This window comes from Pyxicephalus adspersus, chromosome 4, assembly GCF_032062135.1.
Source record: "Pyxicephalus adspersus chromosome 4, UCB_Pads_2.0, whole genome shotgun sequence".
Classification (NCBI taxonomy): domain Eukaryota; kingdom Metazoa; phylum Chordata; class Amphibia; order Anura; family Pyxicephalidae; genus Pyxicephalus; species Pyxicephalus adspersus.
Window position 1 is genome coordinate 82,852,003 of NC_092861.1, and position 18,896 is coordinate 82,870,898.

Genomic DNA, 18,896 nt, shown 5'->3' on the forward strand with positions numbered 1-18,896 from the left:
AGCTGCCGGAGATGCGCGGCTCCGTGCGCGAGCTTTTTCCGTTGCTGAATAGCGCGATGGCGTACGATTTCGGATCGCGAATACGAATGCGCGAGAGATCATCCGATTCTGCTTGATGAATCAGGGGCAATGTGTCCTTTGTCACTAGAAGAGAGATCTTTCTGTCCCCAGTAACTCAATGTATTGAAAATCTATTCCCATACTGGTAGGGCAGATTGTGTACACTTCACATTCTTTAAAACCAGGGGTTCCAAACGTTTTAGTTGAGAGGCTGATATACCTCATTTTATACTATTGGTGGCCATTGTTTAACCAAGCAAAATTAAAAAAAATACTTTTGCTGATTGCATCTAGGTGCCCTACACCTATTAGTACATACAATCAAATAAACCAAACTATTAAAAAAAACTGCCTTTAGTCAGATCATTTGTGTGCTTAACAGAAATCATCTACAACCCAAAGTGCACCACATGCTCTTCCTATATACACTTTTATATGTCCTAATTTCCATTTTCCACACCCCCACAGTTCACCTTATGCCCTATCCATGCAAATTGTTTTAACCACAGTGCACCCCACACACATGGATTAGCCAACATAGAGTCCAAACCTTAACCCCCCTGAGTATCTTTTGTATGTGCTGAAGAAGACTTAGCAGTGGTTGACTTTCCAATCATCAATGTACGATCTTTGTGAAAAATTGATGCAGTAAACGTTCTGATATTGTATAAGCTTATTTAAACAATATCATGGCAAATACAGTAATCAATGCTATTTTTTTTCAACCAAATATTAGAATGTGTATTTTTTTTCTTTTGGCCAGACATTGTACCATTCTCTATATTTAATGCACTACTAAAATTGTAATACTAAAAGTATTATCTTTTTTAAGTAAGCACTGTAATATTATATATTCACTAGAAATTTACTATACTATCCTTTAAGCCTAAAAGGGTTATTCAGATTCGTAGAACCAACATTTTACCCATATGCAATTGTGCAGGGGGGTTTGTTTGGGTAGCTGTAAAAGGAATATTAGATCATGAACTAATGAACCTGTATGAATACCAAGTTGGATGAACACTAAATAAACAGGACATTTAACTAAATAAACCTATGCTTCAGCAGCCATGTAGGTGATTTTGCTGTTTCATTGTTTTTATTATTGCTATATATAGTATATCTTCCTTTAAGAGGGAACTGCAAAGCTTAGGTAAGTCACAGTGAAATATTGAACAATAAAGTAAGACTTTGTCCAAAATAAGAACATTCTGTAGTAAAGGTTCATTGAGTTCTCAGTAAACTGTTCCTTTGTGGTTTGTATTAATATTGGCCTACTTGAGAACATAGAGCAGTAAAACACATGGCTGGTCTATATAGGCCAGCGGTGAGGCCGTGTATAGATTTTGAAATGAGTACATACTGTAAGACAAACCATGATACCAGATCTCCTTGTGGTATAAGGAATAGCAGTCAGACAGCTACAAAACTGAAAAAAGAAGACAATTCTTACTCCAACCTGCTACACTAGAGATAATATTGAGGATGATAGGTAAAATGATTTTTCTTCTAACAAAAATGTAAGACTAAAACCTGCCTAAAACATATAAATACACAATTAAAACATGTGTATTTATTTATGTACTACCTAACCTTGGACAATGTCCATCCTGTTTTCAACTCTGTATTAGAACCTTGGGCATTGGAGATATAACTTAAAAACTTCAAAAAATTATTGGGGTTTTATCGCCTATGTCCTATTCCTCTTCCTTGATCAATGTTGGCAGCTGTGCAACACAGAAGAAAAATCAGTTTCCGAACAGATTTCTTAGGCTTTATTGACACACAAAATGTTATGTGTTTGTTACTTTATGTTTAGTTTGTTTTTGTTTAATGATGATCAAAATGGTAACAAAAGGATTCAGTTGATCTTTTTCCTAAAAAGACTTTCCACTTACAATTAAAAAATACAAACATTACAAGACATAAACACAAATTAACATTGGAAATAATAATAATAATATTATTAATAATAATAAAAAACAAGCCCATGGAGTACAGCTTTTTCTTTCTTTCTACCAATGTTTTTTTTCAGCACTACTGCTATTTGGCTCCATTTTGGATTCGGTAGCCAGCTGTTATCTTCTGGTTTTCACAGCCAGGCCCCAAGTTTGATCTTGCCTCCCCTTTTGCTATAGATCCCGCCACTGGTCCCTTTTCATCACATTTTCCTGATTGTCTGCTGTTGCAATAAAACTTGAATCGGGCACATGCATAGATAATGTAGCTGTCATAATTGCAGGCATAAATTCTTGCAGGCCTTTCTACATTTTCAAATGTGTGATATCTCAGGAGGTTGCAGGAGGACAAGGGATACGTTACTCTTGCCTAGGTTAGCAGTACAGAAGCAAGATTCAACTGGAATTAAAAGAGCATATAATGTAAGAGGAAGGAAGGGGAGAAAAGAGGCAATAAATTGAATATTAAGTTAATGTCCTCATGAGTCACAAATTGAAGTGGGACAGTTGACACAGCACTGTTGTGCCTGTGGGTTCCTGTGGGATGTACTGTTGTGAGAACAAGGGCCTGAATATACTGTTTTTTATTTGTGTTTTATTTACAAAAAAGTCAGTCAGTAAAATCCAATGAAAGCAGGTTGATGCAGCATAAAAAGCAGTCAAATACACCTGTCAATAAACTCTTAATGATCTCATAACCATCTCAGCTAATCACAAATTCAAGTCCAAAGAATCTGAAAGTGACCCTAATGCACCAAAATATAGTTAGTGTTTATTGGATCTGGATAATTTGTTTACAGATATAGATATAGATAGTCAGATATAGACAGGCAGATACATTAATAATCCCACCAATGACTCTTTTATACATTGTGATGCATGGCCATTTTATTGCATGGCCATTTAATATTACCTTGTACTTTTGGTTCTTCAACAAATTCAGACCATTGCAACACAGTATCATCAATACCATCATGTTTCTAAAGCAGTGTTTCCTTACCAGGGTTTCCCCAGAAGTTGCAAGAGGTGCCCTAAACTGATCCGATCCACACATTGTCATTATTTAAGAAACACCATTGATCTTTTTAGCTATTTGTAAGGGTGACATTCTTCCTACTGACCACCGCACTAATGTATTGTGAGCTATGGATATAACAGGTGTCCTGAGGACCTGAATAATTTTTCAAGGGCCCCCCATGTTAAGAAGATCATTAAAGTTTCCTGTAAAGTAAGACAGCAATCAAATCAAACAACTCATTGGTTGCTAGAATAATGGCAGATATAAGTAAAATAAATTCTTTTGAAAATAAAAGAATACATTTATACCTCTTTATACATCAGACCAGGAAGAGAGGCAGTTGTATGGGACACAGATAGAAAGGGGAATTTGGGTCAGACAGAAGGATATTTCCTCCATAAAAGGGGCAGTAAGCAGCTATGGGTATCAATGTTTGTGGCTGCATAGCTGTCAATTAGGGTTTAGAAAAGTAAAGTATATCTATCAGGATATAGCAGGCAGGCTAATAAAGGGAACATTTCATGTTATCCCTCCAGTGCTCATCCCAGCAGGAGTTCTCCATGTACTATATATCATCACTCCAATTACCTGTGGCATGTTCTCTCCTTTTAACACCTGTCACTTGAGAACCAGCTATGGACTTATTAAGAAGCCTTTGATGTCAGAGCAGTAGGTTTGGGTTTTTATTTCATGCTGGCTGACAATGGATTTATTTTGTTACTTTTATTAACGAGACTCAGAAGTTTCAAACAAAACAGGTAAAAATCATGCCATTTCCCCTCAGTCACTCCACGTGTTGCCATAGAAACAGTGTCATGATGAATTAATTATACAGACAACTTATCAAAAATATTCAGTGAAAACAGCTTAGCATTACATAACTTTCCACCAATTAAATACTTGTAAAAGAAAAAAAAAAGCCTGTTAAGAAGACTATACCATTAATGTTTTGTGTAATTACATTTTAAATGGTTCCTTTGTTCAGTGGTGACATGGAGTACACAGTGGTACTCCATTAATTTACTTTTCTTTTGTCTGGCAGAGGTTGTCATGATCTTCAATAGTTTTTCATTGCTTAGTATAGCTGTATTACAGAATAGCTTCCTCTGAGCTCCTCTAATATAGGTGAAAAGTTCATATTAATCAAAGATTTCTTTATATAAACAGTTGCTGGGGAAGCAGGATACTGTGTGTAAAAAGGAACCTTCTAAAAAAAATAAAAGTATAGTGATTTTGCATTAATTTATTTCTTTATATCAGAATAAATGGTTAATATTTTGGTCAAGTTTATATGACATTTTGATGGTGGAAATTTACTCCTTTTTTCATATATTTACCCTTCTATTGTTTTCAGCTTTGTTCCATGTTTACAGAGCTCAAAAGCTCATGCTAATATTTGAATGTGCATATAAACAGAAATTAACTACCGTAATTCATTTTCCCCATTTCTCCACATTTCACTATATGATGTTATTTGTTTAATACTAATAGTACTTTGTTATGGGTGTACCATAACATACCAATCACTGAGTGCTTTAGTTCTTCACTCCACTACAGGACACAATAAGGATATAGTGGCAGACCAGGTGGTTTGTTGGTTTGCATTGGCACTTTAACTTCACATGCCACCTGCCAAAAGGCTAAGTTTAAGAGTCTTCATGTACAGAATCTGGTTAAATATTTTGAATATGTAGCCAGTGTAACTACATTTTTTATTAAAATTTCTGTCCTGTAATTCCCTTTTCGGAATACTTAGGCTGGAGGGGGCAGATGACAGAAAAAAGGGAAAGAGGAAAAAGTATATTACGCAAAGTGATAATGATTCAACAGTGTTCAGTTGCTGGTTCACTGTCCAATTAGTAGGCTAAGCTTCATTAGTGGAAATTGACAATGCTTGAATCACAATAGTGATGGAAAGACAAAGAAATGGAAGTATGCTTCATATTACATATAATTTTTATTGGTAATAAGTAGGAATAAAATAACATCATTTAAACATATCAAAAGTAGATCTGAGCTGCATTTACTTGATGATATATCTTTGAATATGGCTGGCCGCATAATTAGTCTCCTACAAGAAAGTGATTTTCCTAACTACTCGGTAATATTTTTAAAAATTATTTTTTACATCATGCTCAGTATTTCCTAAATCCAATTGGATCATCAATAAATGAATGTGCCTCCAGTCAGATGAAGTCTTCATTGCTCTCATATTCATCCTGTGGTCTCCAAGCTCCAGGGCCTTAAAGCAATTGAGTGTGATGTGAAGGTAAACATTAGTCTCTTATGAATAAATAAAGTATTACATTTCATTAATTTAACAGAATACAGCTGATAGAAACGGTTCATGCATGGCATTCATTATGAGGCTCTAGGCAGTAACTTTTGTGTGACTCAAAATTACCCTTAGGTATACCTGTATTCATTTTAGTAGAGAGAAGACGTTTAGCACTGTGGACATATTTTAATATCTGTATTTAGGTTTTTTTGCATTATAGTCATACATTTTGATCACATATTACATATAGTTGGTACGAATGGGTGGCATCACTCAAGTTTTATTAGTGCATATTTGTTAGCTAAAAATGCAGGCATTCTTGGGACCACATACATACATACATAAATACATAACATTTTTGCACCAATAATATTTAACAGATCTAGTAAAATCTGCTTACCCACAGGATATAGTGATTATGACAAGGAGTGAAAAACATTAAATGTTATATACCTAGCAAAAAAACAACTTGCACGAGAAAGGGAAGGGATTCTCCACTGTAAGATCTGTGAAAATGTAAAATAGGCTCAATCAGGAAGTAGTTTCAGCAACTACTATAGATTGCTTTGGGAAAGAGCTGGATGTTTTTCTAGAAGCACAGAATATAACTGGGTATTAAAGTTTTTAAGGGCAGATTAGAGACTGTTGATCCAGGGAAAATCCGATTGCCTCATAGAATCAGGAAGGAAAGAATTTTTGTTTTCCTTGTTGGAGCAAATTGTACCAGGGCTTTTTTTGTGCCTTCTTTTGGACCAACTACTGTATGTCCATAGGGTTTTATATCTGGGATATGTTTTTTTTCCTAGGGGTTGAAGTTGATGAATTTATGTCTTTTTTCAACCTGAGTTACTATGTAACTATGTAACAAGACAAGGGTTAAATATTGAAAGAGCAATATCAAAAGCAAGTAAGTGAGAATGCCGCATTCTAACTAAAAATTATAGCTAAAAATTAAATTAGAGACGTAAGCTTGGTGCACCATGTTGGTATGTTTCTGTGGGTAAGACCCACTTTTCTTTTTAAAATTCTATTTATAGAAAAAGAAAATGTAAAAGTAAAGTAAAATAGAGGAACAACTCTCCTATTAACAATCTTATATGGTATATATTTGATTAAGGTCCATTCTTAAATCACAACACACTGTGATCTTTGTTTATGCAATATATGGTTACTCTTGCCAAACCTTAAACATATACCTTTCCTTTACTCCCCTGCTTCTCTGTACACCCATGGAAAGCAGTTATCCATGTCATCCCTACCTGTTGCTGTGTTACATTTAGGCTCTAATGAATGTGGTGCTAATACCCATCATCTTTCTTTTGTTCACCTAGCAATATACATTTTGTTATTCCTCTTACAGGTGCTATATAAATAAAAAAAATAATATCCATGTTAGCTATCATAGCCTGTACTTGGGTTGATGGTATGCACTTAATTTGCTAACATTAATTTAGTTTTTAACGAGGTAGTTAGTGAGACCTCTGAGAACCACAAGCCTTGAAGCAGTGCAGCTGGCAGCAAACAACCCATAGCAAATACTTTAAAATTTTAATAGTCTCTATAAACAGCTGTTACAAAGGAGATTGATCTGACTGTATTCATTTTTCAAGTCTCATTTTATAAGGCCGATCCATGAAAAGGAATCTATGAATTCAGAATTATGGATCTGAAACAGCCACTATGCATTAGCAAAAAAACATGAAGAAAAATAAATCCAGATGTAGCAATAACTACAATATTTAGGTAGCATACTGCCAGAAACATTATTGAGCTCATACATTTATGAAAGCTTTAAAATAATTAGTTAAGCATAAACAAAAAAATTGGGTTCATATTTCACAGCTCATGAATTAAAAAGGTTTTATAAATCCTAGGGGCTCTGGAGCATAAGAAGAATTAATGTCGGTATACACAAGTTAACATTACAGCTGTGAACCATAACTACGACCCTTGAAATAAATGGGTCATTTTTGTGAAAAAATGACCCTCTAGGACAGAGCTTACAAGTACGTATCCAAGGCCTAAGCCCTGCAGAAATACTGTATGATAGGGTATTATATCTTAACCTAGGATGACAACCAGATCAATCAGATTTAGGCATATCTGAACTCAAGAACAAAACTGTAATATACTTCTGTTTACCAAATGTTAGATGTGGTGGCTGGTTACTTTTCACCTGGTCATCCTGTACATAAAACCTTTCCTGTCCAGGATGACAACACTCATCCACCATGCTATATCTACAAAGGAGCAGCGCTGCACCCTTGGGAAAAAAGAACCCCCCCCCCCACTTCATAGCATTGGAAGGAGGTTAGGAGTGTAGCATCGACGGAGAGCACAGGAAATTGCAAACTGCCAGGCAGGAATAAAATATTTATTTGTGCACTTATCAAGCAGTTTTTTCAAAGTTACCTTTTATCTTGCACAGCTGTACAAGATAATCTGCTGTGCTGAAATAACTTACTTTAAATTCACTACACACAGTCAGTTTTTTACAGTTTGCAGCAGAAGATGAAACAAATCTGCTAGAGCCCACCTCCTCTCCTTGCTGATGGACCTCCAACACTACCTAGCCTTCTCCTCCTCAGACTTACTGTCCCTGACCAACCCTTTTGTTCATTGGATTTCAGTTCTTTCAATCATGGAGCCTCAGCTTCTGTTTACAAGAAGCTATGTACAACATCCTGCCAGCCTTTTCCTCCAGTCTTGATCTGCCTGCATTGCAAAGACAAAGCAGAGGTATCACAGAGTATGGGATTAAAAACAGAAAGGTATTATTTAGTATCAGACCAAAAATAAAAAAAAACACAAAAAGGTAGGTTTTTCATTCACATTCATACTGTACATGCATAAGCATACACAATGTCAAGTTTCACTGGCTGCAGGCTTGTTTCAGGTCAGTAATTCATAAGAGCAGTAAAGTTCAAGACGACAGCCATGGAACCTGCAGAGGAGGAGATGCAGAAAATGGATACGGGGAGGCTGATTCATCAAGCAAAATCGGAAGCTCGCTCGCTAATGTACTTTAGCCAGAGGGGTAATTCCTGTTAGCCTATATATTGCTGTCTGTGTCCTGTTGGGAAGACTTTTCTTCTATCCTGAAAATGCAACAAGTGAAAGGAAATCCTTACATAGTAATGAGAATTCATTTTTTAGACAGCCATATGTAGAACGTTCCCATTGAACTATTTACCTTCACCTGACTTGGGTTCTATTTATCCCTTATCAATAAAAAATTAAAAAAACAATTTTTGGTTATACATTTAAATTCTTTCTTCTGTATAATTTCCCTACTTTGCCCCATGGGCATCGGAGTGATATTTCATTTAGCTTAAGGAAGTGAAGATCTGCTGATTTCAACAAAGTGCAAATAAAAATCTATTTTTTTTATTTTCTTCTTGCTTTTGTAATTGGGTATATTGGGTATTCTTAGCTTATCAAATGCATTGAAAATTGACTTTGCAAAGTGAATTAAGCCTTGCTTTATATAATGAACAGCCTACCATCCTTTAGTAAATCAACTCCAATATCTTTGTGAAATATTTTTTTTTCAGTCCAGCCATTTCAAACGTGTGTAAACTATATAACCACTTGTCTGTTTTTGATACAATTATAAGGAAACCTCTCTTTCTTCTTTCTTTTCAGCTACTAAACTGTTTTGTTATTCCTGTGGTCATATTACTATCCTGGTTTTTCTTGCTGGTACGATATAAGGTCCTGCATTTCATTGGTGCTGTAGCGTGCATCCTAGGAATCGGATGTATGGCAGGAGCTGATGTTCTTATGGGAAGACAACAAAAGGAGGGTAAGTTAATTATTTATAGTACAATTTTTGTAGTGTAATATTACACATGGTATTACATGGTTGTATCCTATTTAGAGAGTGATAACCCATTGTAGAAGTTTGTAGAGGGCAATAACTTACATGAGCTGCATACTCATTGATCAGGAATGATTTTTCATGCGCTGGAAAGATATAACACATAGAATGATGACTGGTAATGAAGGGGCTATCAGAGATGGAAATTACACTAAGGAGTTAAGCACATGAGCTGGGGACTGAGCATTAAGAAGTTCTGCTAATATGCTGATTACCGGTTACTTAAAGGGTAATGCAGACATCGCTTGCTCATCACTAAAGGGTTGATGCTCATGCAGTTCAGTCTGGTCATTGTGGGGTAATACACATACTTTGCTGATGTAAAACTGACTTGAGATCTTTGTGTACCGTTGGGGGAGCTATGTGTGTTGGGGTCAGGATACAGGGAAGAGACCAATGTGTGTCTAAATGCTGACCCTCCAGACTGTGTGCCTGGGTACATTATGCCATATATATGGGGAAGACATGGACAGAGTTTAAAATGCAGTTTATATGGTGGTATTGTATAAGTAAAAACAAAGGATTCCCTGCAGGAGCAACTGGAAAGTGTCCTGGAGGAGGATACAAGGACCAATGGGTGTGCTTGAGGTGGGATCTCATGAAGAAACTTGTGTGTTTGTTCACCCTAAAGCTGAATAAATAAAACTTACCCTTCAATTTTGCTCCTTTTTCAATGTATGAAAAGTGGGTACAGGTCAATATACATTGGTGGCAATTCTTGATGCATTTTCACCAAATTTTTAGCCACTAACAACTAAGAACCTAATTATAAAACATGTCAAGAGATTTTGCCACTAAAGGTTGTTAACTTGTGTCCACACTGCTTACAATAAATAATGGAGAACAAGGTTAGCTGCTAAATTTCCCCTTTAGCTTTATATGTGGATTGAAACATACCAGCCATGGTGGAAAAAAACAGATTGCCTGCAGTGGGTTATGTACAGTCTGCTCCCTAGCGGCAGTCCAGCTTTTCCTGTATCCAAAGTGTGTATGTTAGAAAAAATGCCACTGAGGACAAGAGGTAGATTCCCACAGTAGGAAAGTGATATATGAGATAACACTTCACTAAGTATTGTATGCTATTATTAGGTTACGTTTTTTTTTTTTTTTTTGGTAGAGTTTTACCCAGGAGACAGTAAACTAATTGGCGATGTTCTGGTTCTTGGAGGCGCCACTCTGTATGGTATTTCTAGTGTGTGCCAGGAATACATTGTAAGAAATCTCAGCCGGATTGAGTTATTGGGCATGATTGGACTTTTTGGATCCTTCTTCAGTGGCATACAACTGTAAGTACATGCACTTTAATAAATTACTGATCTTTATTATATGTGATTCACAAGACAGTTTAAGCCCCACCAGCAGATGAGTACTCAGAACTAATGTAGTTGTATTCAGTAGTTGGTAAACCATAAACATATATATGTTCACAGAGGGAATAGCTGGTAGTGCTGAGGATAATCTAAAAATGGTTGTTTTTTTAGTGATGAAAATACAATATTAACTATAATCCATCTAACTAAAAAACCTACAGAAACAATGTAACAGAGAACATTTCATGCCACATATATGCTTATGATTCCTGCACGCTCACTGTTAGTACAGTTATGTCTAATGTGTGCAGACAGTTATTAATTATTCCTGTTCTGGCTTCCAAAAATAGCAAATAGCACCAATACTTGACTTGGAGTTGTATTAAGTAAATCCTCATAGATTTAAACTGTACTCTGGTAGGAGAAGTTATCTGTGTGCTGCAATAGTGGGGTCTGCTACAACTATAAAATTATTGTTCTGGTCAGACTGGGTGATAACTTTGTCTGTGGGTAGTACCAGACATCAAGCTGACCTGCAGATCAGAAATGTTGGAAGAAATCTTTGTCTTATGGTAGCCATTCATACTCTTATTTCCTCCTGTGTACGTGCTTGATGGTAGGAATTCAATGCAGCCAGCAGCACATTAACCCGATCTGGTTGGCATCCCATTAAAAAAATATCCAACTAACACTACAATGTAAGAGAAGTGTGGCCAATATTTTTCTGTAGCTGGCAAAACTCTTTCAGTGCTTAGCCGCGGAAAGCTAAGCATGCATTAATCACTCCTGGCAGTGCTGGGGCTTATAAACTGGTTGCAGCAACTGTTGCCTTTATGCGCTCAATTTATTCTACTTTCTACTGATTGATGTTGGTCTGTATTTACAAAACACAACCTATAAATATTATATATATATATATATATATATATATATAAGTATGACATACCTAAAGGCCAACCCCCAAAAGTAGCTTTCGAGCTTGGCTCCTTTGGATATATTTCTGTTCCTACTTATCTAAGACCCATCAACTGCATTGCAAGTAAGGTGAATTTCTGAAATAATGATAAAGACTGCAATAATAAGTTGATAGGCATTTTAACATTCCAAACTATATTCAAAACTAATCATTGTTTTTAAAAACCCATTAGGAAAACAAGCAATGGGTAGAATCAACCTAAAAGGGATACAGCAATAAAACTTTTACATTGGTTCCAACTCTTATTTACTTTATCCTAAGCTGAAAAAGGAGTTGGACTCTAGACTCTGTTCTCACTAGTGTGCAGTTTCTAGTGCATGTGCATTAATGTGCATAGTAGTAGGGCAGCCAATTAATTTAAATAGGCTGCCGAACAAAAAAAAAAGGTGCATGCAGAATTTTTACCAGTACACAGCATAGCACCCGTGTGCATAACATTGGTTAACATAACTTTACTGCAGTACAATAAAAGATGAGGCCTGAGAGGGACACATGTAGATTGCCATTGCTGACTGCTTTTCTTTAAATGTTTATTCCAGTGATTTAGAGTTCCAACTCTTCAACCACTTTTCAGATCTCATTATTTATTCTTAATCATTCCTTGTGATTTTTGTTTTTACATTTTAGTAAGTGGGGCAGTTATGGCAGACCCATTTTTCTCTAATGCCAGGTTTATATTAAGCCATTTCCATGTGTTGTAGGTGTGGCAGTGTGACCCAATATAAAAATTTTGCTATGGTTTACATTCTTTAAATGTGAAGTTTTATTGAAAAATTTTCAAGAAATAGTAAATAAAAAAAGGCTAAAAAGAAGGGGTAAATTCTTAAATAACATATGAAGAATATATAAAATATTTCCCCCCCCCAAAGTTCTGGGTAAAAAAACTGTAAAATAAACACTCTGTCGAGATTCTGTATACAAGAGAGTTCACATATATCTATTCCATAGCAGTGATGGTTTATCTAGATACAGTATTTTAGCAAATCAACATTAAAACAACATTTTATGGTGACAAGACCATAGATTTCTCGTGTACAGGGAACTTGAGGAGGACGGGAATAAAACATAAACATTACAAAGTGGTGTGGGGGGAAAGAAAGTAGAGGATAGTCAACATCCATGTGATTGGAGGGTTGTACTATGGTTTACATTCTGATGGTGTCACCAAAGTTTTCAGTGTAGGAGTTCCGATATAGTTTATATTTAAATGCAAATATATAAATAATACATTAAATCAGTAAAGCTGAGAAATTTTTTACATGTGAATTTTTTGTGCATTTCTGTGAAAATCATTTGGTAGGATCTGGCAAGTAATAATCCATGGCTTCACTGTAAACTTGGGGTAGTTTTACTAAGATCAGTCAACTGGTTTATTTTTCAGCTTTTACTCTAGTTAAGGACAAATAGTAGGCACCTCAAAAGACATACATACATCTCCATGCCATATTCTGCAGAAACACCTCCAGAAAGCTCTAGTTAATGAATTTCTGGGACCTATGACACACTACGCAATTTCAATTTATAGTGCGTGTACAAAGCTTATGACATTCAGAAGAATTTTATATCAAGTCAAATGCTTTAATGTCTTTATGCCAGATCAACTTTGGTCACTAATGAATGCAATGTTTTTGGGATTGCTTATCATTCAGTAGACCAAGAAAAAATAGAGTAGTTGTAAAAACGTTGGTGGTCTTATGAGCAAATAGTCGGAGAAATTTTAAGTAAGAATTTTTAAAGAATGTCAGATATCGTTTTTAACATTTTTCAAAAAAAGTGGGATGAAAAAAAAATCAGATTAAACATAGTTTAGAAATATATGCAGAGCTTTACAAATAAAAAAAAATGTAAATGATAGATGAGGTTTAGGTGTCACCTGTCATAAACTGGATAAAATCTGTTTTTTTTGGAATACATTAAAAGACATAAACAAGATTTGCAATACATATAAAATACGATTTGTTCATTGTGGTGGGTTCTTGTCAACAGTTATATATAGATACTAAAAATTAATTTTGTTACTTAATATAATGCTTATTATCTGGTCATTTTGATAAACTGCCAGACTGTACTGATTACAGTGTTACAGCGTTACAAGAATAAAAGGTAAATTTATCTGTCAGAAACTGAAGCTTTGATGGATAGACTGAAGTATTAAATTTGGTTTCATCTACTGAACCCTGTCACTTATCTCCATTAGTATGCAGAAACATAACGCATTTATGAGAGAATTAGAAAATATGACCTATCTTCACTGCAGCCATCTCAATTCATTCCAATCTTTTTGTACATATTGTACATCTCAACTTGAAATCATGCTGTACGAAAGGACAAACATACATTTAAGTGTTTTTCTTTCTAGTGTTTTCCACCAATAACTGCCAGGTGTTTTGGGATATAAAAATGCAAGATAATAAACAGTTCAAGTACCTTGCCATTAACAAAAATTATTTTATTATCCATAAGTCCAATCAGACATATGGAAGGTTGAACACTAAATCAAATATTAAGATGGCATATGTTCTCAACACAGCTTCAAAATTAGGCCTAGTGTCGGTGGGTCTAAACCAGAGCCTATATAAACACAGAAAAATGCTAGTTAGTGACAGTTTCTGGATGGCTGCATTTAATGTTCAGCACTGTGTAATATGTTGGCACTATTTAAATCCTGCTTATTATTATTATTATTATTATTATTATTATTAATAATAATAATAATAATAACAACAACAAAAGTGGACCTATCACCACAATTCTTACTTTATATAGAAGGGTAGATAACTCTTCTATATAAAATAAAAATGTGTTTTTATTTTTTTTGTTGTTTTTTTTTTGTTAACTGTTTGGGCTGCTCCATTTGCTCGGGCTGCTCATTATGCACATGCCAGGTCTTTGGACATTCGACTGAAAAGGAGCTTTTCAGTCATTGAAAAAAAATAGGTGCTGATCTCACGCATGTGCAGTGACAAAGCAAGAAACGCGGGACCGCATGAAAGACAGCTCCAGAGGGATCTACGGAGGTAAAGGTAAGCAAATTTTTTTTGCTTTCACTAGGTTCTGCTTTATTCATCCATTTTGCTTTAAACAGCACAAATATACCATAAACAGAGATATAATATACTTTATATTATAATTTATATGTAAAATAATATAATTTTAGGATTAGGGGTCCAACGCCCACGAGAACTTACTAAGTATCAATCTACCTTGTTTGTAACGCTAACATGGACGCTCAGATCTGGTCTGGAGGAGTCTGGTTGCAAGTCTGGTTGCAAATAGCACTTGACTCTCCATATTCCATTAAAAGGGCTACATTAAAAGCCACACAGGAGTTTATTCATTCCTGGCGCGCGCAGAGGGGGCTGAGAATTCTGGATATCCTGATACCCAAAGCTGATTTTGTGTATGCGCAGTTTAGCTTTTTTTGGCAGAAATCCGGTGCAGTCAGGCAGGTAGGAGAGATTATTGCTGAAGGGGCATCACCTATACCTTCCTGCAGTAATGACCAGGGGGGAGTTCTGTTGTCAGTCAGCAAAGTATATTGGAAGAAGGGAGAACAAACACAGTTTCTGAGAATGCTACATACTAGGTTTGCATATTATTCTCCTAATAAAAGCTGTTAACTAGCCATTGATTTTAAGAGCTGCTCATATTTTGGCTTAATTAGACTGAAGTTCTCCTTATAGCCAACTATAAAAAGGTCAACTTGGTACTGTATCCCATCATTCAATTCAATGTAGGTGGCATATGTACTTTTCTTTTATTCAATTGTTGTACAAGGTGTCTGACTGCCAGACAATGGTTGACTACCATTGATTTCACTAAAGTTATATTTTCAATTTCCATTTTATCTTTTGGATGAAACTGTAGTCTGCAGGAAATGAACTTTCTCTTGACTCAAATAAAATAGAAGTAAATTCTAGATCCAAGGTTGAATATCAAATTATATACCACAGTGCTCACACAAAAATGAATTGACTTCTTTGCTCTGTATATTTTACAGGAAACACAATACCATTTGGTGACTGCAATCCTATTTTCTAATAACAAACCCTACCCACAACAAAACTAATGTTAAAATCTAGCCAAAGTATGTTTGCTGTGGTTGAACACTAACGATAGTCGGTTGTTTTTAAAGGGTTTAATCACCTAAAATCACTGTACAATTGAACAATCACATTGATTGAGCTTTATAGACAGCACTTAAAATGCAAACAAAGCAATTCTAAACAGGAGAGTAAATCAGCTGGCTATGAAAACTGTTCATACTACATAAAAAAAGAGTAACCAACATAAAAAAGGGCACAAGTACATTAAAATAAAGTATTCTAAATGATCATGTGTGGTGTTTTTCCTTTTTTTCATATTTTTGTGCTCTTATGTTATGTGCCTATGAACCTACTTAAAAAAAATGACAACTCCAGAAAAAGTTAATTCCCTAGCACAGCCTCCTCCCTTCTTTCCCTTCATTGCCCTCTCCTCTTCTAGGAATGTTCAGTTACTGTGTGTGATGACTTTTACTAATATAAATACCATGCATAAAATATGTAAATACACATAAAACTTTATGGGAACAAAGCTCAAATTGTGAGAAAAATAATACAACAAAATAGTACTACTGTTCTAAGAAGAAATAATATACTGAGAAGAGAGTGTCAGAAAGATGGGCTGGTCAGTATGCTGCTTCTCTATTACTATTCACAGGCTGGGGCACATACAACATCTAGTTGCATTGTTTAGCTTCAGGATCTCTTGCTTCTGATGTCTGGCAGAACTGTATACATTTCAGGGATACGTGAGAATAAATACAAATACTTTGTCAGGTAAAACAGCTTGTAATTCATCAATGCATTTAGCTGTTTGCCTGCAGTTAGGCTTAAAAGGTGCATACAATCAGATCTATATTATTCTGTGATTTCAGCTTCTATTTATGTCTATGTCTAACATAAAAATGATCTCAGGAATACTGCTGCAATTAGTATCTTACTAATCAAAAAGCACTTTCACAAAGTGAATTTTCTTGTTCTACATTCAGCTGCAAGTGAATGTTCAATAAATGATAGCATATGGTTACAGGGTTCAGGAAATACACCCACCAATTTTATATTATAGACATTTGCAGCAATGTAGCACAGGCACATCTTAAGCAAACATTTCAAAACTAAATAGGTATTTACCTGCATACATACCCTAATAGCTAAAAAGGGCAGTGCAAGCTTAGCTGATTCCTTACGGACTAACAAGATTGATTTCTCATCACAATCCGGCAGCACATTAACAAAGCACTGAACAGTCTGAACAGAAACTTTTCCTTGTAGTTTATTCTGGCTTGCTGTTTAGTTCACTGGATATAACCCAGTTTACACCTAATAAATAGCACCAGAACGGCAAAATATCAATTAGTTGTTTGTAAGGCATACCTGCCTAAGATCATTGGCTGCCAGTAAGATATACTGTGCGTGCTACGTACATTAGTTATGACAGTCATAGCAGATAGATTTTAAAAACAGCTCCTAGATTTCTGAATGTTATCATGTGTTATGTGTTTGATTGGTTTTACACTGTTGTGCAAAGGCGTTAATTAGTAGGTGAGGCCCATTGTGGGATGCAGACAGTGGAGATGTGCATCAGAGCTAACATTTGAATGCTGCAGGGAATTAGATTAGGGGCTCCCACGACACCCTGCAGCAAACATTTAAGGGAATTTTCATATGTGAAAGTGGTAGACAGATTACCTGTTACATGGGTGAAATGTGCTTGCACTCTGCGTTACAGCTATTTCCTATCATATTTGAATTCAGATGGTGGGAGGGTTAATCAGGTGTATCCTAAAGTAGAAAGAACAACAAAATCAGACAACATGTCCTGGCATCCATGCATTAAAACAGAAACCATGTAAAAGCAGAGTTTGTTGTCATTCGGAATGGGTAGTAAGTATTGTAAGACCTCAATTTGTTAACTGGAAACCAACAGGCCCAAGAGGTCCTGGCTGTTTGAACAGGTGCACAGCTATACAATAGGTATCACAATTTGTAAAGTTCAGTTTCAAAGGTAATACTTTTAAATTGAATGACTGCTTCGAAAATTTTCTTTGCTCAATTTATGTTTAGTTGAGCTTAGAGTGGCCACTTTTACTGATCAGACGTAAACATTGAATACTGTTAGTCAAAAGGTGGTTTGCTATTTACTTTAACTTTGTTCTTTTTTTAGTTTTAGTTTTGGGTTAGTTTGAACCTCTACTTTTCTGACATGTTTTATATAAGGGAGGGGGGGTTGGTTGATGAGTACAGTAAATAGTATTAATTACACAGGTCAGGAGATGTAAGGGTTTCTACGCTTCAGTCCAGAGATACTACAGTCAGCACAACCCAAATGCAAACGAGCTTAGTGTTACATTAGCTTTGTTTATCACAGTTGTCAGAATACATTGACATGACTGCTTCCTATGAATACATAATCAGATCCTCATATGCCCAAAAAAATCACTATCAGTGTGCACAAAAAGTGCAAGACAATAAACACAGGTGTCTGTGGAATGAGAATCAATGACATTGCAGTTCCCATAATTCATAAAACTAAGCAAGTGTAATAGAAGAAAACAGGTAATAACTATAATTGACAAAGATGATTATTTTACTGTCCTATCCTTTATATTCAGATGACATAACAAGGGAGATCTGGATTTTATAGACATATACTGTTGTTTATTTATATTGTATGCTAACAGGCATGCTTGTCTTCATTTAGTTATGTTACAGTGATACAGATGTCCCTAATAACTTACTTTATTGAGAAGGCAGAGATGCACAAAGATAGGCAATTGTTCTCGTTGGGGTTGTTTAAAAGTGAACCTGTGCCTAGATCAACCACAATAAAGTATTTACCGTATTTTCCGGCGTATAAGACGACTTTTTAACCCCAAAAAATTGGAGTCATCTTATTTGCTGGGTACCGGTACTTACCTGCAGCTTGCTTCACATCCGGCGTCCCCGCAAGTCCTCCTTCACGTCCGGCGTCCTGTGCAGCTTGTGACTGGGCGTAAAAGACGACCCCCCGCTCTAACCATCAGTTGGGGGTCGTGTTATACGCCCAGTATTGTACTGTTCTTTCTGCCTGTCAGATCTCGCTGTTGTGCGAGAACTGAGAGGCAGAAGGAACAGTACAGTACTAGTTCTAAAGAATGAATGGGCGCGTTCCTTTAATGAATGGGCGTGCTAGTGGAGAGCCTGGATTGGCTCTCCACTAGAACACGCCCATTCTACTCTAACCAATCAGTTGGGGGTCGTGTTATACACCCAGTTGTGTACTGTTCCTTCTGCCTGTCAGATCTCGCAATAAGGAACAGTACAATACTGGGCGTATAACACGACCCCCAACTGATTGGTTAGAGTGGGGGGTCGTCTTTTACGCCTAGTCGCC

At 35.9% G+C, this 18,896-nt stretch overlaps 1 protein-coding gene across 1 annotated transcript in view; it reads left to right on the forward strand.

Annotated features, from left to right (window-relative positions):
- The window catches only part of SLC35F1 (solute carrier family 35 member F1), a 163,219-nt gene that overhangs the window by 133,492 nt on the left and 10,831 nt on the right, over positions 1–18,896 (forward strand). Inside the window, exons 4-5 of the mRNA XM_072408811.1 lie at positions 8,960–9,119; positions 10,312–10,480. Of these exons, the coding sequence (XP_072264912.1) occupies positions 8,960–9,119; positions 10,312–10,480 (329 nt within the window). The remainder of the gene's footprint in view (positions 1–8,959; positions 9,120–10,311; positions 10,481–18,896) is intronic.